The sequence below is a fragment of the Microcaecilia unicolor genome, chromosome 9 (assembly GCF_901765095.1).
Source record: "Microcaecilia unicolor chromosome 9, aMicUni1.1, whole genome shotgun sequence".
Lineage (NCBI taxonomy): Eukaryota > Metazoa > Chordata > Amphibia > Gymnophiona > Siphonopidae > Microcaecilia > Microcaecilia unicolor.
Genome location: NC_044039.1, coordinates 26660277 through 26686236, shown reverse-complemented (window position 1 = coordinate 26686236; position 25960 = coordinate 26660277). Strand labels below are relative to the sequence as shown.

The 25960-nt window shown below is 45.8% G+C and overlaps 1 protein-coding gene across 1 annotated transcript in view; it reads right to left on the bottom strand.

Moving 5' to 3' along the window:
* Positions 1-25960, bottom strand: part of NUAK1 (NUAK family kinase 1) — a 130814-nt gene that overhangs the window by 61995 nt on the left and 42859 nt on the right. Inside the window, 1 exon segment of the mRNA XM_030214098.1 lies at positions 11999-12119. Within this exon segment, the coding sequence (XP_030069958.1) occupies positions 11999-12119 (121 nt within the window).

Below are 25960 nucleotides of genomic sequence, written 5' to 3'. Positions count from 1 at the left end.
GTCCAAACTATCTACTGCTTCCAGTTTGACATACCCCACCCATCTCGGATTTCCTTGAGTTGATTATGATTAAACACCTAAATAATCAAGCCTGCTAAATAAACCTTGCAAAATTTTGTAACCATATGTAGTTCCTCCTCCTCCTCCTCCTCTCCCCCGGCTGTTCAGGCCATGCAAACATTCACTTTTCATGCAAGGGTTCTTCCCCGGGGGCCTCCCAGTGTCTTTGCTGTTTCTCAGATTTAATAACCGGTTAGCACAAACATTTTGTGGTTCTCCGAGAACCTGACACTTTACTTGAGGTTTAAAGCAGGTAATTACATCTTCCAGTTATTTCAGTATGCATCCAGAACATAACTAGTTACAGTTTTAAACATTAGCATCTATCTTTCCTTTAGTTTGGCTTGTACAGCTATGCCTGAAATTTGCAACAAGGTCCCTGCAGAAGTCTCACAAGGCTGCCACAGTGGTTGAAGTCTCGGTAGCCATTTCGAAGTAGCGCCGGCAGCGAGCAGGTCTGTGGCAGCGCTGGGCAGGAAAGAGTGGGATTCTTTCCCGCACCGAAGACTCAAAGAGGCCACTAGACCACCAGAACGTGATGATATGGTACGTGAGGGGAGGAGGGCACCCTGAGCCCCACCTGCCAGCAAAACCGGACAAACGGGCAGGCTGGATAAGCCTGCCCGGATGCCCCGTGGTGCCTCCAAAAAGAGAACATGTCTGGGGAAATCCAGACATATGCTAACCCACCTCCCCACTCCCCCCGTTTTCTATTTCTGTTGATGGCTCTCTCATTCTCCCTGTCTCCTCAGCTCGAAACCTTGGGATCATCTTTGACCCTTCTCTCTCCTTCTCTGATCATATCCAGCAGATTGCCAAGACCTGTCGTTTCTTTCTTTACAACATCCGTAAAATTCGCCCCTTTCTTTCCGAGCACTCTACCAAAACCCTCGTCCACACGCTTGTCGCCTCTCGTTTAGACTACTGCAATCTGCTTCTTGCTGGCCTCCCACTTAGTCACCTCTCCCCTCTCCAATCGGTTCAAAACTCTGCTGCCCGTCTCGTCTTCCGCCAAGGTCGCTTTACTCATACTACCCCTCTCCTCAAGTCGCTTCACTGGCTCTCTATCCATTTTCGCATCCTGTACAAACTTCTTCTACTAACCTATAAGTGTACTCACTCTGCTGCTCCCCAGTATCTCTCCACAGTCGTCCTTCCCTACACCCCTTCCCGTGCACTCCGCTCCATGGATAAATCCTTCTTATCTGTTCCCTTCTCCACTACTGCCAACTCCAGACTTCGCGCCTTCTGTCTCGCTGCACCCTACGCCTGGAATAAACTTCCTGAGCCCCTATGTCTTGCCCCATCCTTGGCCACCTTTAAAATCTAGACTGAAAGCCCACCTCTTTCACATTGCTTTTGACTTGTAACCACTCGCCTCCACCTACCCTCCTCTCTTCCTTCCCGTTCACATTAATTGATTTGATTTGCTTACTTTATTTATTTTTTGTCTATTAGATTGTAAGCTCTTTGAGCAGGGACTGTCTTTCTTCTATGTTTGTGCAGCCCTGCGTACGCCTTGTAGCGCTATAGAAATGCTAAATAGTAGTAGTAACCCTACCTGTTTCTCTCTCGTGTCTCTTCAGCACCATCCAGCATTACCTACTATCTCTTTCTGTGTCTCTTCTCCCTAATCTGGCGTTACCCGTTTTCTGTCTCTTCTCCTCCATCATTACCTCATCTCTTTTTCTCTGCTTTCCCCCTTTCTCCCAACCCAGCATCACCCGCTTTCTCATCTCCCCTACTTCCCGCCCACTCACCCTCTTGTAGTGTTGCGTCGAAGGTGCAGGCCGGAAGCAGTCAGCATTAAAAGCAACGCAAGACAGCCAGAAGTAGCCTTCTTCAAGCGCCACCGCTAACTCTGTCAGTCACGCCCCCTCTGATCTAAACTTTCTGTGCAGAGGGGAGTGACCGGCAGAGACAGCAGCAGTGTGTGGAGGAACCTGGTCCCATGCGTCTTTGTATTGCTGTTAATGCTGCTGTCAACCCGGGAAGACAAAGTCCCTGCAGCGGTGCCAGCAGAAGAGAAGGAAAGGTGGCAGTTGGGGCTGGGGAGGCATAGAGGGGCATAATCGAACAGAAACGCCTATCTCCATGGGCGTTTATCTCCGAGAACGGGTCCGTGAAGGGGCGAACCGAACCGTATTTTGGGAAAAAATAGACGTCCATGTTTTATTCGACAATTTGTGAGCTGGGCGTTTTTGGTTTTCAGCGATAATGGAAAATGAAAGCGCCCAGCTTAAAAACGAATAAATCCAAGGCATTTGTTCGTGGGAGGGGCCAGGATTCGTAGTGCACTGGTCCCCCTCACATGCCAGGACACCAACCGGGCACCCTAGGGGGCACTTTTACAAAAACAAAAAAAATGGTAAAAGAGCTCCCAGGTGCATAGCACCCTTCCCTTGTGTGTTGAGCCCCCCAAATCCCCCTCAAAACCCACTGCCCACAAGTCTACACCATTACTATAGCCCTAAGGGGTGAAGGGGGGCACCTACATGTGGGTACAGTGGGTTTGGGGGGGTTGGACGACTAATAAGCATTAAGCAGCACAATTGTAACAGGTAGGGGGGGATGGGCCTGGGTCCACCTGCCTGAAGTCCACTGCACCCCCTAACAACTCCTCCAGTGACCTGCATACTGCTGCCAGGGAGGTGGGTATGACATTTGAGGGTGAAAATAAAAAGTTGTGAAACATCATTTTTTGTGGTGGGAGGGGGTTAGTGACCACTGGGGGAGTCAGGGGAGGTCATCCCCGATTCCCTCCAGTGGTCATCTGGTCATTTAGGGCACTTTTTGGGGCCTTATTCGTGAAAAAACAGGGTTCAGGAAAAGTGTCCTAAATTCTAGCTAAAAACGCATACTTTTTTCCCATTATCGGTGAAATGCGCCCATCTTTGTTCGGCAGATAACCACGCCCCAGTTCCGCCTTCGCCACACCTCTGACACGCCCCCATCAACTTTGTCCGCATCCGCGACGGAGTGCAGTTGAAAACGTCCAAAAATCGGCTTTCGATTATACCGCTTTATTCGTTTTTGTGAGATAAACGTCCATCTCCCGATTTAGGTCGGAACTTGGGCGTTTTTCTCGTTCGATTATAAGCAGGTTAGCCTCCCCAAGCCTCTTCTACAGGGCGCCTATGATTACGCCCATAAAATACTAGAAGAAATCATGAGTAAAACAAAACCACTGAAGAAATGAATATGCATATTTTTAAAAGGATGCATGTAAATCACGACTCTGCCTGCAGTTTGTACAAACTCCACCCCAGAATACGCCTAACGCCATCGTCACGTACACGTACGTCATTCTGCAAATACTTGTACTGGTGGGGTAGATTTTATAAGAGGCTTTTTACACAATATATATTGGCATATATATATGTGTGTGTGAAAAATTCCTTTGTAATTTTCCCTTGCATTGCTGGGCTACGTTTGAGAAACAGAGGCTTAAATTGTGAGTGAGCGCATTCTTGCTTTCAAGACTTTAAGCTTCAGTCCACCCAATATTCAGCTTGCAGCAGAAAGTGGCGTCTGAGCCGCTCACGGTCTGAACTGACTTCATATATTCATTTGCTCTGGGACCAATATGACCACCAGTAAGTCCTGTGTTAAAAAATGACCAGGTCACTGTTATTTGTAACACAGTTTAATTGCTTACAATCTGTTTGCTTGTTAAGCTCAATTTTCTCTTTCACAGAAGAAATAACTCTTCTGTTTGGGTAGATAGATAGATAGATAGATAGATAGATAGATAGATAGATAGATAGATAGATAGATAGATAGATAGATAGATAGATAGATAGATAGATAGATAGATAGATAGATAGATAGATAGATAGATAGATAGATAGATAGATAGATAGATAGATGTAAAACAAAAAAAAAGGTTAAATGTTTCTTAGAGAAAAACCAGTACCAACACACTGACACGAAGAATGGAACCTCTTACAATATTTTAACTTTTTCTACAATTAATTAGTTCCAGATGGGATGGTTTTAAAGTAGGTTACTGCATAAAAAAGGTTCTTTTTCTGTTCTTAAAAATGTAATATATGGGGACCTAGGGTGTTCATGAAAGGTGAATGCTGCTCTGGGAGTGAAATTTATGCGCTGGAAATTCTGGCCTCGTCCGTTGAAACGAATCTGTTCTATTTAGAGTCGGCTGTCACTTCAAAAGAGCTTGTCCCCCTTTGCCAATTACCATCACGGCTGAGAAGACAGAATTTCTCCTAACTGAGAATTAAAGGTCTTTACTTGACTTTCCAATAACTGGCAAAAACAACTTCCATTTCTATTGGGTTTCAAAAAAAAAAAAAAAAAAAAAGATATATATGCATAAAGGAATCCTGTGCAGAAGGAATGGATCCTCAGAAGCTTAGCCGAAATTGGGTGGCGGAGCAGGTGGGGAGAAGAGGGGTTGGTGGTTGGGAGGCGAGGATAATGGAGGACAGACTTATACGGTCTGTGCCAGAGCCGGTGATGGGAGGCGGGACTGGTGGTTGGGAGGCGGGAAGTACTGCTGGGCAGACTTGTACGGTCTATGCCCTGAAAAAGGCAGGCACAAATCAAGGTAAGGTATACACATATGAGTTTGTCTTGTTGGGCAGACTGGATGGACAGTGCAGGTCGTTTTCTGCTGTCATCTACTATGTTACTATGTACGTAAATGAGCTGAAAGTCTATCTATGCCTATGCTGGATTTAATATCTGGTTTATTTTTGGCCAATTTCAACTTAACCAGCCATGTCAATATTCACAAGTTGAAGGTAGACCTGTTATTTTGCAAGAGATAATGATCATCTATTTTATGATGTTGTCAAGGTTGGGGTATTTTGTTTGTTTTTACGATTTATGTTTGTTCTTTTGTAACCCGCTTAGACAAGTTTGATAATGTGGGATATAAATTTGATAAAGAAAGAAAGAACCACAAGATTTGCATATTCAAAACAAAACCGTGTGATTAGAAAATGGGAAAGACGAGTGCTGGGCAGAAAGAGGAAGAACCTTGTATATAAGCCTCGATAGTGGAGCACAAATGAGGAACAGAAATTGTTGTGGTTACAAAGAAATGTTGCAAGAAGCCAGAATTCTGTTCTTCTGGGCCAGTCACGTCTACCTGGAATCCCTCAAGGCCAAAACAAATTAAGCCAGTGTGAAAGCCAATTAATAAAACAGAAGTCTGTAAATATAATATGATTCAATATTTATGAATCAATTAAATCATTTTTTTTCAATAAATAAAACTTAAATTGTATTAGAGGAACCTTCAGAAAAATATCTCACCCAATAGTATCCACCATACAGGTAACACAGTAAACACAGTAAATGACGGCAGATAAAGGGCCGCACGGTCCATCCAGTCTGTCCAACAAAGGAACTTTTATAAAGTCATTTTCAGGCATAGGCACTTCGGGGAGAAGTGGCCTAATGATTAGCGCAGCAGGCTTTGATCCCAGCAACCTGGGTTTGATTCCCACTGTAGCTCCTTGTGACCTTGGGCAAGTCACTTAACCCTCCATTGCCCCAGGTACAAAAACTAATTGTGAGCCCTCTAGGGACAGAGAAGTGCCTGCATATAATGTGTACAGTGCTGCATACATCAATAGAGCTATAGAAATGATTATTATTATTAGCATTTGTAGAGCGCTACCAGATGCACGCAGCGCTGAACACCTGACACAGAGAGACAGGCCCAACTCAACAGAGATTACAATATTAAATAATACAGAAAGACAAGACAATTAAGGGTGAGGGAAGTACTGGGTGAGAAGGAACAAGGGGGGAGGCAAATGAGTAGTGGCTAGAAGCCAAAAGCAGTAGTGAAAAGGTGGGTTTTCAGCATAGATTTGAAAACAGGTAAAGATGGAGCTAGACGTACAGGCTCAGAAAGTCTATTCCAGGCATAAGGTGCTGCGAGAGAAAAGGAACGAAGCCTGGAGTTAGCAGTGGAAGAGAAGGGGGATGACAAGAGAAATTTGTCCAGCGAGCGGAGGTCACGGGGAGGAATGTAGAGAGAGATGAGAGTGGAGAGGTAATGAGGGGCTGCAGAATGGATGCATTTAAAGGTCAGTAAGCGAAGTCTGAACTGTATACGGAAGCAGACAGGGAGCAAGTGAAGTGACTTGAGGAGTGGGCTAGTGTGGGTATAACGATTTTGGCGGAAAATAAGCCATGCTACAGAATTTTGGACAGACTGGAGAGGAGAGAGATGACTGAGTAGTAATATATGCAGTCACATCTGCACCTAAATGACTTGTTATGAAATACCAACCAGCATAAAAGTATGCGCCACAAGGGGCGGAGCATGGGAGGAGTTTACAAGAAGACTCATGGATTATACAGTATGCTAACGTACCTGAATAACCTAAATGCAGATATTCAGGAGGAAAATGAGCACGCTCTGGCTTGAATATTTTATTTTGTCTCTCAGGGGTCCTTTTACTAAGGTGTGCCAAAAAATGGCCTGCACTGGTGTGGATGTGTGTACTGGATGCACGCAGGTCCATTTTTCAGCGCACTTGCAAAAAAAGCTTTTTTTTTTTTGGCCGAAAATGGACGTGCGGCAAAATTAAAATTGGCGTCCATCCATTTTGGGCCTGAGACCTTACCGCCATCCACTGACCTAGTGGTAAGGTCTCACACATTAACCGGGCGGTAATGGTTTATGCGCGTACAATAACGATTACTGCCCGGTTAGCGCTGCGCACAGGAAAATTTTCAGTGCGCTTAGTGGACACGTGTAAAATGAAATTACCGCCTGGGCCACATGGTAGCCGGGCGGTAGTTCAAAATTGACGCGCGTCGGACACACGTACGCGCCCTATGTGGCTTAGTAAAAGGGTCCCTCAATGACCTATAAATATGGGCTTTAAGGAGGGGACTAATCGAACAGGGTGCCCATCCTTAAGGGCGCCCATCTCTAAGGAAGTCCAGGTGAAGGGGCGGGGCATCCCGTATTATCGAAACAAGATGGGCGTCCATCTTTCGTTTCGATAATACAGGCGGGGACGCCCAAATCTTGACATTTAGGTTGACCATCTTGACATTTAGGTCGACCTTAGAGATGGGCGACCTCGGTTTTCGGCGATAATGGAAACCGAGGACGCCCATCTCAAAAATGACCAAATCCAAGGCATTTGGTTGTGGGAGGAGCCAGCATTCATAGTGCACTGGTCCCCCTTCACATGCCAGGGCACCCTAGGGGGCACTACAGTGGACATCACAAATTGCTTCCAGCTGCATAGCTCCCTTACCTTGTGAGCTGAGCCCCCCAAAACCCACTCCCCACAACTCAACACCACTACCATATTCCTTAGGGATGAAGGGGGGCACCTACATGAGGGTACAGTGGGTTTCGGGTGGGTTTTGGAGGGCTCCCATTTACCACCACAAGTGTAACAGGTAGGGCGGGGATGGGCCTGGGTCTGCCTGCCTGACGTGCACTGCAGTACCCACTAAAAACTGCTCCAGGGACCTGCATAGTGCTGTGATGGAGCTGGGTATGACATTTGAGGCTGGCATAGAGGCTGGAAAAAAATGTGTTGTAATTTTTTGTGTGTGTGGGAGGGGGTTGGTGACCACTGGGGGAATAGCGGGAGGTCATCCCCGATTCCCTCCGGTGGTCATCTGGTCACTTCGGGCACCTTTTCGAGGCTTGGTCGTGAAAAAAAAAGGGACCAAGTAAAGTCGGCCAAATGCTCGTCAGGGACGCCTTTCTTTTTTCCATTATCGGCCGAGGACGCCCATCTCTTAACCACGCCCCCATCCTGCCTTCGGTACACTGCCAACACGCCCCCTTGAACTTTGGTCGTCCCTGCGACGGAAAGCAGTTGAGGACGCCCAAAATCGGCTTTCGATTATGACGATTTGGGCGGCCTTAGGAGAAGGATGCCCATCTCCCGATTCGTGTCGGAAGATGGGCGCCCTTCTCCTTCAAAAATAAGCAGCATAGTCTCCTTTCCCAGATTCATGGTGCCAGTGACGGTTTGAATCTCTCATTTATGTACAGATATTCACTCTCCCTACCATATTAAACAGAAGACTGTGCTCCTACTGTATTTTTCATCTGTGCTCTACAGTGAAAAATCTTAGTAAGACGTATCTGCTCTTTTTGGCTGCCTGGCAAAGCTACTGCAGGAAAAGAGTGTGCACCACCCTCCTCATGTTTCCTGTGATCACCATTTAATCAGCATTTTTCTTTGGTATGACTCCTTTTCTCTTTATTTCCCCACACTGTCTTCTGTGGCTTTGACCCATTACTGGGAGAACTGCTTCCCTCAGGACACGCCCAGTCCTCTGCTATCACCATTTCCCCTGCCTGCTGCTCCTATTCTCAGAGGAGAAGGGGTTAACCTCAGGCAGCACAGCTTTTGCGTAAATGAAAACCCTCTTGGAGACCTCAGCTGTGGTTCCTTTGACTTATTTCACTTTCCAAACTGCTAGCACAGCACTTTGCTTGGTCTTGGCAGCAGAGGTGACCACAGACATACTGCAGCTCTTGGCTGTCCAGGGACAGGATGGCCCAGCCCTGTGGCACTTTCTGGTCCAGGTCAAAGAAATGTGAGCTTTGTGCTCCAGTTCTCGCTATTGAGAATAAAGCAGGACTGCAAAACCCAGAATGCTTCAGGATGGAGGTTAGAAATTAGGACTTGGTCAGTCTGTGGTCTGGAACGCTGACGTTGCCCTCCTGGCCATAGGCACATAAGCAAAGAGAGTTGAATTTTTACAGCAGTGTTGCTGTAGAAAATATTGTACGGTCCTGTCATGCTACAACGAGACAGAAGCCAATTGTAGCTCTGATCTGAAACCATGACTACCGAGTACAACCAAACATAGATCACCAGGAAAATCTGCAGCTTCAACCAAGTCGCCTATTGCTCAAGTTCAAACCCAATTCCATTTACAAAGAAGAACTGCATGATTGGAGATGCATATGTGGTAGGGGTGAACAGATGGGAGGAGGCCATTTGCGACATTTGATCACTTATGTCCAATGGTTTCCAAGATGTCAAGGTGAAACCAGTAAACGATGTCACCCACTTCATCTGATATGCCGAAGTGCTTCCAATATTACTATTAACGTTAACTAATTACAAGCATGTGGCTAAAGCCCAGGGAAATAACAGTAACTTCTAACATCTACATGTACTTCAACAACGAAAGTGCAAAGATCAACTGTATGAATGTATCTATCTGTGTTCTCTTTCTCTAAGATGCTATATTATAACGGTTTCTTTTAAACTCAAGACAGTTGTTGGACTGTCTTCATGGTTCAGTTCCTGAGCATCTGCTCATTGGACTAGTAGGATTTGGGGAAGCTGTGGAGGCACTATATACAGCGCTAGGGAGAAAAAGCAGGAGTTTGGGGAGAATCTTAGCCACCGTACAACAGCAATGCATGCTAGCCATGCTCGGGGTTTACACATGCGAAATGTTTGATGGTCTGTGGACACCCCGGGCAAGAAATGTCACTAAAATGGCTCATCTAGATGGGAAGGTCAAAGGAAAGGTGAAAACTAAGAGAGATCTTCTATAGTTGAACATGAAGGCTGATGGGGCAATTCTGTGTGTTTAGCACCGATGGAATAACAACATCTTGGCACCAAGATTCCATTATAGAATACTAGCATAAGATCAGCATCGGCATTTCCTGTTATGCCATGTCAAAGGCAGGCATCTAACTATATAAATGAGAGGTGACCGACTCACCTGCAAATGCGCAGTAGAGAGCAGCTGTCATCAACGTTCCGTGCATGCGTTGGACTCGCAGAACAGCTGTCAAGGTGCCGCGCATGCGCGGCACGTCACAGGTCTCTCCCGACGTCAGCTGATCATAACCACAACACCTACTACTACTTATCATTTATAAAGCGCTATACTAAACGTACACAGTGCTGTACAGCGACCCTCCTCTCTCCCCTGCTCCCCTCCAGCCACCCAGGTTGTCCAGCGAATTCTTCGGGGCAGGCAGGAAAGATCCCCAGTCTTGCCTGCCCGCAGCCGGCCCCCTCTTCAAAATGGCCGCCAAGACTTCAGAAGAAGTCTCTTGAGGCCGCTGCTGGAAGTCTCGGCGGCCATTTTGAAGAGCGATCCGGCAGCGGGGGAGGGTCAGCACCGGCAGCGGGCAGGCAAGACTGGGGATCTTTCCTGTCTGCCCCAAAGAATTCGCTGGACAACCTGGGTGGCTGGAGGGGGGGCAGGGGAGAGAGGAGAGTCGCTGGACATGGGTGGCTGGAGGGGGGGTAGGGGGAGAAGAGGGTGGCTGGAGGGGGGGGGGGCAGGGGAGAGACGAGGGTCGTAATATATAAAAGTGTACTGTAGACATCCACTCTCATTTCTTGCTTTGGCTATTTCATTACATTTTTCACAACAAAAATGTTGCCCGTTTTAAAGGGCTTTACAGCTTGTATTCTATAAACTACACATGTATCTGAGAGACACAACCATGGTTCACCCGAGCTTCACCCACATGTACACCCCCCTTGCAGTTAGGCACTATCCCCCGGATTCTATACAGCACGCCTAGAAATCGGTGCCAAAATCGGCGCGGATTCTATAACAATGCATGTAATTTAATGAGCTTAAGCTAATGAGCGCTAACAGCACTTAACAAGCAATAATGAGCACTAACTGGCACTGATTAGAATTTAGGCGCACAACTCGCTAAGTGTATTCTGTAACGATGTGCACCAAACTTCTTAATATGTGCAGACAAAAAGGGGCATGGTTATAGGTGGGGGTGGGGAAAGGGGCGTTTCGTGGGCGTTCCGAAATTTACGTGCTCAGTTATAGAATATGTGGCCTAGTGTGCCCAAATCTACGTGCAGGGATTTACACCAAGTTTTCGTTGGTGTAAATAGATGCGCGTAGATTTAGGCGCTGAAATATGAACTAAGCGTATTCTATAATTGGTGCCTAGATAAAAGAATATGCTTAGTCACCACTGATTTTAGCGCCAATTTTTTTTTAGGCGCCATAGATAGAATCTCCCCCTTATGGAATTGAGGCATTACCTTATCGAACAGTGCCCAACTTCCACTTTATGGAGTGGAGGAGTAGCCTAGTGGTTAGTGCAGCGGACTTTGATCCTGAGGAACTGGGTTCGATTCCCACTGCAGCTTCTTGTGACTCTGGGTAAGTCACCTAACCCTCCATTGCCCCAGGTACTACTAAGTACCTGCATATACTAAGTAAACCGCTTTGAATGTAGTGGCAAAAACCACAGAAAGGTGGTATATCAAGTCCCATTTCCCTTTCCCTATTTGAGATTCTACATGGAATGTTGCTACTATTTGAGAATGTTGATAATGGAGGAGTAGCCTAGTGGTTAGTGCAGTGGAACATGGAATGTTGCTACTATCTGAGATTCTATATGGAACGTTACTACTAGTGGTTAGAGCAGCAGACTTTGATCCTGGCAAACTGGGTTCGATTCCCACTGCAGCTCCTTGTGACTGTGGGCAAGTCACTTAACCCTCCATTGCCCCAGGTACAAAACAAGTACCTGTATATATGTAAACCGCTTTGAATGTAGTTGCAAAATACCACAGAAAGGCAGTATATATCAAGTCCCATTTCCCTTCCTTTCCCTTTAATGCATATAGCCATAGAGCTGAAAGAAGCAGGAAGCAACTGGGTTAACAAAGAAAAAGTGAAAAAAGAAAAACCAACAATACAACTCAAAGTAATTAGTTTAAACCCCAAGTGATTTAATGGTGTTTAGCAGAAGAAACTCAGAAAATGTAATCACTTATGATGTGCTGAGTTATCTAACTTTGATTTGGATACAGTCAACACAGTTAAGCTATGTAATTAGTTCAATGTAACTAGTGTAATTTATTTCATCGTAGGCAGTTGCATTCACCCCAGGAGACCACACAGAACTTTGAGCAGACACATTTCAATGGGAAGAAATATACAGAAAGAGCATTCTACCAACCTTCATAAATACGGATGATGTGGGGATGGCTGAGGGATGACATGATTTCAATCTCCCGCCTGATGTGAACCATATCTTGTTCATCTCGGATTTTGTCCTTACGGATTGATTTTATGGCAACCTGTAAAATGCAGGAAATTGAGGATTAGCTTGGGAACCAAACAGATGCAAGTAAAGAATTAAGCAAATTCTCCAAGTAAACACAGATGTTACTCCCTGGCACTGGGTAAAACTGGTCAACATTTAAGCTTCAAAAGCACCAGAGTCATTTTTCCAATTAAAAAACGAATAGTAACCACAACTGGTATGAACATTTTTGGAGAGCGCTGTGCTAGAGATTAATAGATTGAGATTAGGATTAACCTCATTTTTTTTTTCTGGAGCTTGGATTAACAAAACTGAGGTCTTAAGTACAGCCTTTTGTGTTCAAATTATTAGACATAAAAACTGGGTGACCATCACCAAATATTCCGAGGACTAGTTTACCAAAAACTACACTGTCAAATTCATGTTGTAATTCAACGATCAGCATGCAAAGAAAATATATTCCAATAAGCAATTTGAACTTTTATGCAACCATAAATGTGACCACTTAGAAAATCCTGAACTGGACAGGGAGACTGGTTAATTCTGGAGAGAGAAGGAGGAAGAGTAGGCATATGCAAAAATCCGTCTAAGCCAGTGTTTCCCAAGTAAGGTCCTGGAGTACCCCCCCCTCCCCCCCCCCCCCCCCCCCGTCAGTCAGGTTTTTAGGATATCCACAATGAATGTGCATGAAAGAGATTTGCATATAATGGAGGCAGTATATGCAAATCAAGTTCATGCAAGTTATGCATGCAAATTCTAATTATTGCCAATTAGTGCTCATTATTACTTGTTAAGTGCTGTTAACAACGCTGATTAGCTTTTTAAGCCAATTAAGTTGCATGCATTGTTATTGAATACACTTGGATTTAAGCATGAAACACTAGCAGCCTTATTTTCGAAAGTGATGAGCGCCCATATTTCGACCCAAATCGGGAGATGGGCGCCCATCTCGCAAAGGCGCCCAAATCGGTATAATCGAAAGCCAATTTTCGGCGTCTTCAACTGCAATCTGTCGCGGAAACGGCCAAAGTTGATGGGGGCGTGTCGGAGGCGTGGTGAAGGCGGGACTGGGGCGTGTTTATCGGCCGAGGAGAGATGGGCGCCTTCGGCCGATAATCGAAAAAAGAAAGGCGTTTTTAGCGCGAATTTGGGTCACTTTTTTTGGACCCTTTTTTTCACGAAGAAGTCCCAAAAAAGTGCCCTAAATAACCAGATGACCACCGGAGGGAATCGGGGATGACCACCCCTGACTCCCCCAGTGGTCACTAACCCCCTCCCACCATAACACTTTAACAACTTTTTTTCTAGCCTGTATGCCAGCCTCAAATGCCATACCCAGCTCCATCACAGCAGTATGCAGGTCCCTGGAGCAGTTTTTAATGGGTGCAATGGACTTCACCCAGGTGGACCCAGGCCCATCCCCCCCTACCTGTTACACTTGTGGTGGTAAATGGGAGCCCTCCAAACCGCCCCCCAAAACCCACTGTACCCACATGTAGGTGCCCCCCTTCAGCCATAAGGGCTATGGTAATGGTGTAGAGTTGTGGGCAGTGGGTTTTGGGGGGGATTTGAGGGGCTCAGCACCCAAGGGATGGGAGCTATGGACTTGGGAGGTATTTATTTATTTTTTTAAATTGTTACAAGTGCCCCCTAGGGTGCCCGGTTGGTGTCCTGACACGTGAGGGGGACCAGTGCACTACGAATCCTGGCCCCTCCCATGACCCAATGCCTTGGATTTGTTCGTTTTTGAGCTGGGCGCCTTCGGTTTCCATTATCACTGAAAAACAAAACCGCCCACTCAAATCCGCACAAATCTGATGCATTTGCCGGGCACAAACCGTATTATCGAAAAAAAAGATGGGCGCCCATTTTTTTTCGAAAATACGGTTTGTCCCGCCCCTTCATGTACCCGTTCTCGGACATAGATGCCCATGGAGATAGGCGTTCGCGTTCGATTATGCCCTCCGGGGATGGCGCTTATTTATTTATTTTATTTATTTGTTATATTTATATCCCACATTTTCCCACCTATTTGTAGGCTCAATGTGGCTTACATAGTACCGGAGAGGCGTTACAGACTCCGGTGTAAATAAATACAAAGTGATGTCATGGTAAGATAAAGTTCATGTGGCACAGCCACACTAGGGAATCGTACAAACATGGGCATAGAGCTTCTACTGAGTACCTTGTTTTGGCTCTCATTTTGTCTGGGTAGATCAGTGGCTGCTAGGAGGTGAATTTGCAAAAGTAATAAGCAGTTCAAAGTTAGCTGTTAAAATGTTATTGTTGATTTCCCCAGAGCCCCTGAGACCTACCCACTTTGGGCTCGGACCTACCCAGTAATGCTGCAGTCTTGCTGTAGCTGGCAGGGATTCCCAAACCCCGTTAGTTGAAGACCGCCTTCTCTGGTGTCCAAACACAGTTCTACTGAGCTCAGCTATGGTGGCAGGGTCCCTGAACTGCTAATGCCAGCACCCCACACATGCTTAGTTTTTCACCCGTGTGCGGGGGTGCCAGAATAAGCAACCGACAACTGCTAATTTTAATAGAAGCAGGGGCAGAGAGGAAATTTCATGCCCTCACATTATGCCAGGAAGCCCACCCAAAATTGGTCACCTGGCTACGGTACTTGCCCTGCGCAGATGCCATTATAAGAAATAAAGTTTGTATATTAGGGGGTCCTGAGTTTGAATATCCACAAAAGCTTCTTTGCAAAAACAGAAATAATAACATGAACTTTCCAAACAAGAAAAGTCAGGGAAAAGCAGGGCATTTCCATGAATAAGGGAACATTCTATTAAGCTTGTCATGTCCACTTTCCTCAACAATACGCAGAAGGTAGTTTTGTTTTTAGAAATTATTAAGTAACATTTAATTAGATTCCACAATTCACAACAGTACTACACAATGCTCTCCATTTCCTGTGATTAAGCCACCCCCCGCCTCCAAAAAAAACCCTTTAGCTAGCCCGAAGCACTGTGTACAGCTGAGTTTTCTTTGCTAATACCTCACGGAATACGTTTGCTCTCATGTACAGTAGTCAGTGGTAGCACCAGCCATATATGTGGAAGTGTTTTTGAAAAGGAACACTCATGGATCTATGGATAACTTGGTAATTGCAAAAAGGCCAAAGTTAAGCGTCAGTAAAACAGTTGTGATTTCGGGTTGACTAAGGGCAGGACAGAAACATGGTGAAAATCAGCCACTAAGCGTATAAGCTATACGGCAGATTTTAGAAAGAAGGTGAAAATTAGAATTGAGAATCCAAATCAGAACATGTACAATTCTGCAAGTATTTTGGAAAAGGATCTGCCCACACAGAGCTTTTTCTGCAATATGTGGAATGCACCCAGTGGTGTGCTGGTAAATTTTTAACAACAGGCTCTCTCCCCGGTCCACCTCTGTAACCACCCCACCCACCCCACAACAGGATATCTCTGCGGGCCATCTCTGCGCCCCCCCCCCCCACAACGGGCTCTCTCCCCGGTCCACCTCTGCGCCACCTCTGCTATAGCCGGGGAGAGAGCCTGGGAGGGGGGCAATGCATTACTCTCTCCAGGAAGACTGAGATTCTGTGGTGCAGGGCAAGCCGGCTCTGCTGTTCTCCTTCCTCCCCTCCCCTGTGGTGCAAGGCAAGCCGGCTCTGCTGTTTTCCCCCGCCCCGCATGAGCTACAGGGTTCCAGTCTCTGATGTCCAGTACATACCTGAAGAAGGCAACCTGGTTGTCCAGTGGATTCTTCGGGGCAGGCAAGAAAGATTCCCAGTCTTTCCTGCCCACTGCCGGCGCTGACTCTCCCGCGGCGCTAATTCATCGCTCTTCAAAATGGCCACTGAGACTTACAAGGGCAGCCTCCAAGACTTCAGCAGAAGTCTCGACGGCCATTTTTAAAGAGCGATCCGGCAGCGGGGGAGGGTCAGCGGCGGCAGCGGGCAGACAAGACTGGGAATCTTTCCTGCCTGCCCCGAAGAATCCACTGGACAACCAGGGTGGTTGCCTTCTTCAGGTATGTACACTGGACTCGGAGCCTGGGACCCTGTAGCTCGGGGGAGGGAGGGAGGAAAGAGAGCCAGCTCGCTCTGAAGAACAACCGGCTCGCAAGATGGTAAAAAATTTGGCAACCGGCTCCAGCACACCACTGAATGCACCTGTATGTAGCAGTTACATTTGAGAGGGACAACCAACCCATTCTGCAACTATCAACATCTACAATATCAGCTGAGGCAACTCGACAACATACACATCTAAGTATTGACACAGTCACAAGTGCTAATACCTAGTTGTGTCTGCCGACCATTTTAGAAACTTATCTGGACGATATTCATAATTATTTAATCATCATAAAATGGCTGCTGACCGGTTAAATTGCTTGTTCAGAGCTATCTGCTGATTTTCAGCGGTACTTCAGCAGCTATCCCTGCTGAAAATGAGCGGTTAGCAACTAAGTGAAAGCTGGCTATTTTGGGGGCCTTCTGGGGATGGAATCAGACGTCCAAAACAAAGGTCTAAGAATTGTAGTAGTATTATTGAAGAAAAATATGCAGTTCCGAATAAGGCTAATTTTTGTTCTGGTGAAGCAATCCTAAGTGCTTTATAAGGCTCCGTAGTACGGCTCTCAAAGCTCAATTATTATTGGTACCATCACTGATTTCGTTTTTCCAGATTCTTCCAGTTTCATGGGCCCTTTTACTAAGCCACGTAAGCATCTACACGCACCCAACGCGCGCCAAAATGGAGTTACCGCCTAGCTACTGAGTGGCTCGCGGTAATTTCATTTTTGGCATCCGTCCAATACGCGCGTCTGAAAAATCATTTTTATTTTTGGGCGTGCGCCAAGTGACATTTGACACATGTAGGTCATTACTGCCCGTTTACCACGCGAGTCTTTACCGCTAGGTCAATGGCTGGCAGTAAGGTCTCAGACCCAAAATAGACGCGTGCCAATTTTCATTTTGCCAAACGTCCATTTTCTGCAAAAATGTAAAAAAAGGCCTTTTTTACAGGTGCACTGAAAAAATGATTCTTTGCGTCCAAAACAGGCGCCTACACTACTGCAGCCCGTTTTTCAGTGCACCTTAGTAAAAGGAAACCTCAGTTTGTAAATTTCTGTACATCATGATCTTTTCCAATTCTTTTGCTCCAATCCGACTACCACCTGGTATTGATATTTCCAACAGCCGTTACCTATTTCAATTCTACTACTACTACTTATCACTTCTATAGCGCTACAAGGCATATGCAGCGCTGTACACCATACACAGAAAGACAGTCCCTGCTCAAAGAGCTCACAATCTAAATAAGACAGGTAAACAGACAGAACAATTAAGAGGTAAGGGAATTAAAGAGGTGGGGTACAGGGCAAGTGAGTAGTGGTTAGGAGTCAAAAGGAGTCAAAAGCAGTGTCAAAGAGGTGGGCTTTTAGCCTGGACTTGAAAACAGCTAAAGACGGGGCTAGACGTACAGGCTCGGGAAGTCTATTCCAGGCGTGAGGTGCAGCGAGATAAAAAGAACGGAGTCTGGAAATGGCAGTAGAGGAGAAGGGGACAGACAAGAGAGATTTATCTACAGAACGGAGTACCCGAGGGGGGGCGTAGGGAGAGATAAGAGTGGAGAGATACTGGGGAGCAGCAGAGTGAATGCTCTTATCGGTCAGTAAGAGAAGTTTGAATTGAATGCGGAAGCGGATAGGGAGCCAGTGAAGTGACTTGAGGAGAGGGCTAATGTGAGCATAGCGACTTTGGCGGAAAATGAGTCGCGCAGCAGAGTTTTGGACTGATTGAAGACGAGAGAGATGGCTAAGTGGGAGGCCGGTGAGAAGCAGGTTGCAATAATCTAGGTGAGAGGTGATAAGAGTGTGGATAAGCGTTCTGGTAGAGTGCTCAGAGATGAAGGGACGGATTTTGCTGATGTTATAGAGAAAGAAACGACAGGTTTTGACAATCTGCTGAATGTGAGCAGAGAAGGAGAGAGAGGAGTCGAAGATGACCCGTTTATATCAGGCATACTGTAATCTGTTTATCAGGAATCTAAAATCCCATGCTATTTTTGCATTTTCATTTTCTATAATTCTTAATTTCATGTTCCAAATAATTTTAGTCATGCTGAATGCATATTTTTTTACACAGACATCGGTTCATTAATCTGGCGACTGTATCATGTCGTTTCTTATATTCAGTTTGGGCAATTTTGTTGCAACCATTGATAATGGGGTCCACAGGTCCCTCTTTTTCTTTACACGGTCTACATTCACTGTCATGGCAAATTCCTTTTCAGTTTTTCTCTTCACGACATTTGTGTGAATCACCATAATTTTTAAGCAGCAAAAATGACAGCTTTTGTTTCTTTTTAGACTTCTATATCCATTTCCATGTTAAGCTGTTGTTCGCAATTCCTTCTGTTTTTTCCAAATATTGCCTATGTAGCTCTTTCTTTTTCCAACTTTCTATTCTGTTTTATGTTTCTTTTTGCATTACTCATTTGTTTCCATAGATTTAAACAATTTTGCATTTTGATCAATAGCTGCTCTTTAGGATCTAATCAGTTAGGCCTCTTTTCTCCACCATTCTTCTGTGAAAGATAAAGTCTATCTATACCGCTTTGTGTGTTAAGAGCATGATGTATAGCAGTGGCGTAGCTACGTGGGGCCTGAGGGGGCCGGGGCCCCCGCAGATTCACCCCAGGACCCCCCTCCCGGCGAACCCGCCCCCGCTGCTGCCTACCTTTACTTTTGCTGGCGGGGGATCCCACTCCCCGCCAGCCGACGTCTTCTCAGTCCTTCCTGCTCTTCAATTTGTTTGCTGACGTCCTGCACGTAATTGTACGTGCAGGACGTCAGACTCAAAGAACAGTTCTGTTCTCTGAGTCTGACGTCCTGCACGTACAACGTGCAGGACGTCAGCAAACAAATTGAAGAGCAGGAAGCGACTGAAAAGAAGACGTCGGCTGGCGGGGAGTGGGATCCCCCGCCAGCAAAAGTAAAGGTAGGCTGCAGCGGCGGTGGGTTCGCGGCGGGAGGGGGGGCGGCAATGTCGGCGGTGGGGGGGGTGGCGCCGGGGGGAGGGCTAAAATGTGCCCCCTCCCCCCGGGCTCTGGACCCCTCCCCCATGGAAGGCTGGCTACGCCCCTGATGTATAGTCATTAGTTTTCTTGCTTTCCGTTCTAGACCGTCTAAATCTGATTGTGTCTTCCAAGTGGTGAAATTGTGCTTAAATGCTGTAATATCTAAACACTTATAACGAAGGAAAAAATGGCCTCACAGAGCTTCTGGATTAATGCAATCTATTGGAGCTAGAATGGATCGTTAATGATCCTGTGTTCATCACTGGCCCAAAAAAACCTTCGAAGTTGCTATGAAGTCACTAATTACTATTATTGCTTTAATTGCTGTACGACTTTCATACAATACATGCTGTATCAGCAGTTACGTTGGTTAGAAAATTCTTGAGACTGAAAGAACACTTATCTTTCGAACGTGCTTGCTACTGACACCTAGTAGCTTCTACTACTGGAGCTTGTTTCTTCTCCCCTCGCCCCAAGCCGACGATGGCCAGCGTTTCGAACTGCTGCTTCAGGGTCTTGGTGGCAAAACCTATTTTTTTTAATGCAGATATTGTGAAGTGGAAACATGCAGGTCAACTTGTTGTTAAAAGCTATGACAGGACACAACTCACTTTGTTTATCTGATTCTTCATGAAGGGACGACAGAGGCTATATATTCTTCAATACCTGTAGAGGATGGGGATTAGATTTAACTGCATATTTATTTATTTGTTACTTCTGTATCCCACATTTTCCCACCTATTTGCAGGCTCAACGTGGCTTACATAGTACCGGAATGGCGTTCGCCAACTCCGGTAGAGAACAAATACAAAGTGATGTTGCGGTAGAATAAGGGTCATGTGTTACAGACACATTAGGGAATCGTAGAGAGGAAGAGTTATGTTATGTCCATTACGAGCTTTGGTTTCGTTGTGTTGCAGGGATCAGGCATTTAAGTTGGGTCGGTAGGGTATGCCTTTTTGAACAGGTTTGGTTTTACATGAGTTTACAAATGGAGGAAGGGGAAAGGTGCCATTTTGTCATACTATAAGTGTGCACTTTCCAACTTGTCTAAAGCTGAAATCAAATTGAGTTACATTGCAAGTATAGAAGATATCCCTGTACAAAATGGCTTTTACCCTATAAGTGACAACTGGCGCAATGGAGGGTGCAGTGACTTGCCCAATCTAATAGGAAGCAACAGTTGGAAGAAGCCGAATTTGAACCACGACCTCACTAGGCTACTCTTCCACCAAACACATTATTTGATTGCCACTTAGCACAACCAAGGTATTAACACCATTTGCAATAGTCATATTATAAACACAAGTTTAACTTAAACAATTACAATAAAATCATATTACAAGCAACAACTTATAAGTATATAATAACAAATATTTTAAAGTCAATAATAGTCATCCAGTCACCTGCTTAACAAAAAAACACAACAGTAAATAAAAGTAACCATCAACCACATCAAATATAGCTCTGCTGAAAAAAAAAAATCATGCTTTCAGGGCTTTCCAGAAGGAAAGGTAGCTGCTGGGTGCCAGGCAAATCAGCTGGTCAGGTATTCCATAAGGATGAACCAGTGTAACAAAATGCTTTGTTTCTTGATGATGTCCGGAGAAGAAAATACTCAACCAGTTTACACAGTAAATAGAGGGGGACTCCGATATAGAACGCCTTATAAACCAGACACAAGAGTATAATGAAATGCACACAGCAATCCGCAGCCAATGTTGACGGAATTTTGGGCTTAATTCTGCCTAGCCTTTAGAAGAAACAGTCCGCTCTCTACCGTGTGCAATCAACATAGAAATATTTTCCATTCTTGAAGTTTCCGGGTTAGCTTTTAGTATAAGATCCAGCTGACATAGAAACAGCTATTCTGTTTACCAATGAAGCCTCGCTTTAGTAGAAGCCACAAAAATAACATCTGTTTACACTCTTGTTAGTGTACAGTTTGAACGTAAAAAGGCTAAAATTTCAATGGCATACCATATGTTACTGCTGCAAAATAATTCTCTCATGTCAACCACATCAAGTGGACTAGGTGATCCAAATGAGCATAAAATTTAGCTAAATATAAAAAGCAGTTGGCAAAAAACTGGTCCATCCAACCTGCCGAGCTGGTTTTCTAATACACAGATAGAAAATATCCATCAGAAGTGTTGCCTAATGGTTAGAGCAGCCAGCTGGGTGTCAGCGCAGAGAACGAAAGGTCACAGGCTCAAATCCCACTGTAGCTCTTTAGTTAGCACATCTGGGTTTAAAAAAAGCTTTGGAGAATTCCATTATTTGCTATTAAGCTACAGGGGTGTAGCCAGACTTCGGCAGGAGGGGGGTCCAGAGCCCGAGGTGAGGGAGCACATTCCCCCCCCCCGGCACTGCCGACCCCCCTGCCATTGCCACGTTTGACCCCCCCCCCCATGTCAACCCTTTCAACCCCCCTTCCCGCCGCCGCTATCGGGCACCTTTGCTGGCGGGGGTCCCCAACCCCCACCATCTGAAGTCCTCTTCTCCGGTGCGGCCACATTGCTGATCTGCAAGCAAGGCTTCTGTTCCTGTGAGTCTGATGTCCTGCACGTTGTACGCTGTATGTGCAGGACGTCAGACTCACAGAAACAGAAGCCTTGCTTTTAGATCAGCAACGCGGCCGCGCCGGAGAAGAGGACTTCGGATGGCGGGGGTTGGGGACCCCCACCAGCAAAGGTACCCAATGGCGACGGCGGTGGGTTGGCGGCGGGGGGGCGGTCAAGAGGGTCGGCAGCGGGGGGGCCAGGGCCAAATCCATGGGGGCCCACTGCCCCACGTAGCTACGCCCCTGAGACAGACAAGGGGAAAGCCACCTCTTATTCACAAGATTGGTAGCATGGAATCTTGCTATTCTTTGGGATTCCAAAATCTTGTTACTCGTTGAGGGGCCATTTTACTAAGCAGCAGTAAGCCCACCGCAGGCTTATCATGCGCCAATCCAGAACTACTGTCTGGCTACCGCAGGAGCCCGACGGCAGTTCCCACCCCTAACGTGCACTATTTCCGGCGCTACAAAAATATGTAGCACCAGAACTTAACTGGCAGTAATCGAGCAGTTACCACCGGGTTAGCGCAGGAGCCCTTACCATCATCTCAATGGGAGCACGTAAGGCCCCCCCCCCAAATGGCCTAGAGGTAAGTGTTTCACTTACTGCACAGCCACTTCTTTTCCTCAAAGACAGTCTTTTTCCCGCTGCGGTGAAAGGGGGTCTCAGCTAACGTCAAAAACAGGCCCCCTTTTACCACAGCTTAGTAAAATGGCCCCTGAGATCCTGTCAGGTACTTGTGACCTGGACTGGCCACTGCTGGATGAAGGATGCTGAGCTTGATGGACCCTTGCTTTGACCCAGTATGGCTATTCTTATGAGAGACTGAAGCAACTATAACTTTGGCAGAATGCAAGTATTATGGTAAGTGTTGGTACATAAGTGCATAAGTATTGCCATACTGGGAAAGACCAAAGGTCCATCAAGCCCAGCATCCTGTTTCCAACAGTGGCCAATCCAGGTCACAAATACCCGGCAAGATCCCAAAAATGCACAAAACATTTTATACTGCTTATCCCAGAAATAGTGGATTTTCCTCCCAAGTCCATTTAATAACGGTCTATGGACTTTTCCTTTAGGAAGCCGTCCAAACCTTTTTTAAACTCTGCTAAGCTAACCGTCTTTACCACATTTCTCTGGCAACGAATTCCAGAGTTTAATTACACGTTGAGTGAAGAAAAACTCTCTCAGATTCGTTTTAAATTTACTACATTGTAGCTTCATCGCATGCCCCCTAGTCCTAGTATTTTTGGAAAGCGTGAACAGACGCTTCACATCTACCTGTTCAACTCCACTCATTATTTTATAGACCTCTATCATATCTCCCCTCAGCCGCCTTTTCTCCAAGCTCTAAATTTTAGAGACCGAGATCATACTCCACATACCTGGTTTAGAACTAAGGCCCATTACTGTCATGGAATGTGTGAAACTAATTCATTTGGAGACACTGTCCTGCGATAAATATGTCTCTGTATGAGACACTGAGACAACAATACAACAGTCAAATAAAATTGAATGATTAGGGAAGTCACTCTACACAGTCCCCTCATCACAATGAACTTAAATACAGAAATGACTTAGTATGCGCACCAAATTGGAGTTACCGCCCGGTTACCGCGTGGCCCTTACGGTAATTTCAATTTTGGCGTGCATCCGCTACGTGCATCTGAACAATATTTGCTATTTTCTGGCACGCGTAACGGACGCGCGCCCAGTGGCATCTGACGCGCGTAGGTCATTACCGGCCAGATTCTTTACCGCTAGGTCTATGGCTGGCGGTAAGGTCTCAGAACCAAAATGGACGCGCGGCAATTTTGATTTTGTCGCACGTCCATTTTCAGGGAAAAAAAAGAGAGGCCTTTTAAAAAGAGGCCTTTTTTACAGGTGCGCTAAAAAAATGGATCGGCGCGCACCCAAAACCCGCGCCTACACTACCGCAAGCCATTTTTCAGCGCGCCTTTATAAAAGGGCCCCTTAATAACATAAAACTTGATTTGGCTTACATGGGTACGTATTTACACACTTCCTTGAACAAAAACACTGATCTGTAGTTGCATGAAATGTTGGTGATGCTTTTAAGTTTAGCTTTGATTTATGTAAACAATCAAGTTCCTGAAATCACATGACTCGTCCGACATACCACACGGTGTCTGCATTCTAAATCACAACACGAAAGGAAAATTCCAGAATGTTGCTGCTTTGCTGAAAGTCGGTGTCACATGCAACTTGTCCTCCACCGATACAGTCACTTAAGACCATATCCTTCCTGCATCCTTCCTGTGCCCCATGCCTTTCAGAAGCTCCTCATGTTACTGGAAATTTGTCCAGAAAGCAGGGTGGGAACAAAGGAAGTGATATTTGTGCTTGTGGCACAAATGCAGTATTTTATAGACCTCGGTGTCACAGCTGTAAAAAGAGCTGCATGATTCAGCTAACTATAACATAAATAAATGTAAAGTTACGTACATAGCTCAAAAATGTGAAATTAGATGAAGACTTCATAAGCAAAGTTAATGGTTATCCTACTGTTTCACACTGGAGAGTGTGTGTGTGTGTGGGGGGGGGGGGGGGGGTAATTCCATAGAGCAGTGGTCTTCATTCATTTTTAAGCTGGGGCCATTTTGGATTCCAATGAGCTGAAGGAGAGCTGCAAAATATCTTCCCATACAGGGCCACAACATTGCTAACCAGTGTATGTAAATGGCAGGTATCCTCAAGGTTGTGAGCATTTCCAAATTCATTCTTTTTTTGTCTATTGAAAAATGCCTTGTCCTTCCCCCTTTCTGTCCTGAGCCTGGGTAGAGAGGCAGAACAGCAGAAAAAAAAAACCCCATAAAGACAATGGGGGCTGACCTGAACATGTATACCCTGGAGGAAAGGAGAAACAGGGGTCTTATGATATAGACGTTCAAATATTTGAAAGGTATTAATCCGCAAACGAACCTTTTCCGGAGATGGGAAGGCGGCAGAACTAGAGGACATGAATTGAGGTTGAAGGGGGGCAGACTCGGGACTAATGTCAGGAAGTATTTTTTCACGGAGAGGGTGGTGGATATGTGGAATGCCCTCCCGCGGGAGGTGGTAGAGATGAAAACGGTAATGGAATTCAAACATGCGTGGAATAAACACAAAGGAATCCTGTTTAGAAGGAATGGTTCCACGGACTCTTAGCGGAGATTGGGTGGCGACGCCGGTAATTGGAAACAAAACGGGAGCTGGGCAGACTTCCACGGTCTACGCCCTGATCGTGACTGAATAGATAGGGATGTCTAAGAAACCTGTATAAAAGCATATTCTTTATATGCAGTCCAACAAATCTATCTCCTTATTTAAACCATGTGCCATTAAGAGACGAGCTTTGGAAAAGGCCTTGGTAGAACACTCTGTAAGGTTTAATCACAGATTTGAGGACTATAAGTTCTGTGTGATTCAGAAACCTAAACTACCCTGGTGTGGTGGAGGAGTGGCCTAGTGGTTAGGGTGGTGGACTTTGGTCCTGGGGAACTGAGGAACTGAGTTCGATTCCCACTTCAGGCACAGGCAGCTCCTTGTGACTCTGGGCAAGTCACTTAACCCTCCATTGCCCCATGTAAGCCGCATTGAGCCTGCCATGAGTGGGAAAAACGCGGGGTACAAATGTAACAAAAAAAAAAAATAGATACTATTGGAGATTCTACATGGAATGTTGCTACTATTGGAGATTCTACATGGAATGTTGCTATTCCACTAGCAACATTCCATGTAGAAGTCGGCCCTTGCAGATCACCAATGTGGCCGCACAGGCTTCTGCTTCTGTGAGTCTGACGTCCTGCACGTACGTGCAGGACGTCAGACTCACAGAAACAGAAGCCTGCGCAGCCTTCTACATGGAATGTTGCTAGTGGAATAGCAACATTCCATGTAGAATCTCCAATAGTAGCAACATTCCATGTAGAAGGCTGCGCAGGCTTCTGTTTCTGTGAGTCTGACGTCCTGCACGTACGTGCAGGACGTCAGACTCACAGAAGCAGAAGCCTGCGCGGCCACATTGGTGATCTGCAAGGGCCGACTTCTAGTGGAATAGCAACATTCCATGTAGAATCTCAAATAGTAGCAACAGAATCTCAATAGTAGCAACATTCCATCTAGAATCTCCAATGGTAGCAACAGTGGAGGAGGAGTGGCCTAGTGGTTAGGGTGGTGGACTCTGGTCCTGGGGAACTGAGTTTGATTCCCACTTCAGGCACAGGCAGCTCCTTGTGACTCTGGGCAAG